At 46.2% G+C, this 2500-nt stretch overlaps 1 protein-coding gene across 7 annotated transcripts in view; it reads right to left on the reverse strand.

The window, feature by feature from the left end:
- Positions 1–2500, reverse strand: part of rbfox1 (RNA binding fox-1 homolog 1) — a 138556-nt gene that overhangs the window by 77220 nt on the left and 58836 nt on the right. For all 7 annotated transcript variants that reach the window (XM_063221357.1, XM_063221347.1, XM_063221363.1 and 4 more), the window contains exon 2: positions 1250–1504. In XM_063221357.1, the coding sequence (XP_063077427.1) occupies positions 1250–1471 (222 nt within the window). In that variant the 5' untranslated portion in view covers positions 1472–1504. The remainder of the gene's footprint in view (positions 1–1249; positions 1505–2500) is intronic.

Consider the following 2500-nt stretch of genomic DNA (forward strand, 5'->3'; position numbering starts at 1 on the left):
AGACAGATAGACAGACAGAGAAACAGACAGACAGACAGTCAGATAGACAGACTAAAATAAAAAGGAGGAAAGCAGGAAAGGATGAGGAAGAAAGAGAGGAAGAGGCAGCAAGACAGTGGCCATATCCTCAGTTCTTAACCTTGATTCCTAAGCTCTACGCAAATCTTGACTCACAGTCACTTGGTCTAGCCTGGTTCTGACCATCCCATAATACTACCATTTCATTTCGTAGTACGGAGCTGATCTCTTGGCCGGAAAGGCAAGGCTACTCGTGATTTATGTGTAAATGGGTGAACGCAAGACGCTCAAATTAGAAATTCAAGCGAGAAGTTCAACGTAAAGTAGTAAGGGTCGATAAATAAATGCACTAAAAAATTGCGGTCCATTTACCATTTATGATCCTTACCACATTCTTTATTGTTATTTTGACAAAACCTTTGTGTCCTCGTCTCCCTACAGGTGTATTATGCAGGTGTGCACACAATGCTGTATAATGACTTTCTTGTCAGTTTACATTTTACTGTGGCAATGCCAAAGACCATCTGTATGAAGAGTGCTACATGAATATAGTCCAGTTACCATTTATTTTCATTACATCACTACCTGGCTCACCAGAGGGGGTTGGGCCAGGTATTGCAATGACCTTGTCTGTCTCTGTCTGTCTGTCTGTCTGTCTGTGTGTGTGTGTATCTGTCTGTCTGCTTGTCTGTCTGTGTGTCTGTCTGTCTGTCTGCTTGCCTGTCTATCTGTCTGTCCGTCCATCTGCTTGTCTGTCTGTTTTCCTGTCTGTGTGTCTGCCCACAACGTCTGTGGTCATCTTCAGGGGGTGCAAAAACGACATATGCACTACATTATATACTAAGGAACTGAACACCATGTGACTCTAGTGTTGGCCAGAAAACCAGCTTGCCATCTTTGATTACTCTTTGATTACCGGTCGTGTTGGTTTGTCTGTCTGTCTGCCTGAAAATCTAGACGCCCCTAGTGACCACAAATTGAATTTGCGGGATAGGGCAAAACATTCCAGTTTCATACTCCACAAAAAGAAGGTAGAAAGACTTCAATGAAAATAGGGTGAAACATAGTCAAATGCTCTATCAAGAAGCTTCCTTGGCGGAGGTCTGCGCTCTCTGAGTGCTTCTAGTTGTTCTTGTTATCAGTGTGCATTATAGTGTATGCTACGTAGGCCTATATGAGTACAGTCCAGTTACCATTTTGTTTCATTGCAATATTATCAGTTTGGACTTACTGTGGCGGTGCCAGAGACCGTCTGTACGCTGGCGTCGGGGCCGCCGCTCTGTTCGCTGTGCGTCTGTGCTGGGGGGTAGAGGTTGAGGGCGTGCTCCCCACCCACCGCGCTCTGGCCGGGGTAGTCGGGGGCCGGGTGGGGGTGGGGGTGCGCTGCCGTGTACTCGGCCGGGATGCCATTCTGGGGGGGCGCAAACTGGGCGGAGGGGTAAGGCTGTGCCATGGTCTCTGGCGGGGCTGGGGCGTCCTGATTACCCTGTAATGGAGGAGAGAAGAGGAGAGGAGAGGAGAGGAGAGGAGTTTAGAAGGGTGTACAGACTTACAATCAAGCTCTTGAAAATGACTTGTGTTGTGGTGAAGAGCGAAAATATGAAATTGCATTGTGTTGGGCCAAATGAAGCTTTCTAAATCTCAATGGAAGTTGGGGCGGCAAACGTGTTGGAATAAGAAGGTTCTCAATTAACGGACAAGCCAATGAATTGCAGAATGCAGAAAAGGAGGGGACATTTTGGACTTGGAGTTGAAAACATCAGACGTGTTGTGGAAAAGAAGAAAGGAATGGCTGTAGTCTACAATAGTCTAAAAAGACTGATTGCCCCAACAGTAAGGGACAGCTGAAACAAACAACAGGTTGCATTCAAAGTTAAACATAAACATGATGCCTTAACGGCCGTGTTATCTTATCATCGGTAGCTAAGAAAATACACATGTGGATTACTGATGATATGACCAAATAATTTTCATCTGCTTCGTTATCTTTGAAAATAACCGTTAAGTAAAAAGTGTGTCATTCGTCCCAGCTCTCCCCTATGCTATAACATACTGCTACAGTATGCTACATGCTAGGGTATGCTAGGTAATGTACTACATGCTACATGCTAAGGCTACATGTTAGCACTATCTCTAACACAATGGTGTACTAACAGGCACCGTGTGAGGACCCTGATGAGGATCACCACTCATCCTGAGCTAACAAGTTGCTCTGCAGCTTCACATAGCCACACATACGCACACACGCACGCACGCACAGGCACACACACACACACACACGCGCGCGCGCGCGCGCGCGCACACACACACAACCAGGTACTCCACTCATCTCATGGTGGCGAACTAGTGGCTTTGACCAAGACATCAGAGAGAATTGAATTACAACCATGCAATATCGCTTTCTCTTTATCCCTCTCTCTCTTCCTCTCTTCTCTCTCTCTCTCTCTCTCTCTCTCTCTCTCTCTCTCTCACACACATACAC

The sequence above is a fragment of the Engraulis encrasicolus genome, chromosome 2 (genome assembly GCF_034702125.1).
Source record: "Engraulis encrasicolus isolate BLACKSEA-1 chromosome 2, IST_EnEncr_1.0, whole genome shotgun sequence".
NCBI lineage: Eukaryota > Metazoa > Chordata > Actinopteri > Clupeiformes > Engraulidae > Engraulis > Engraulis encrasicolus.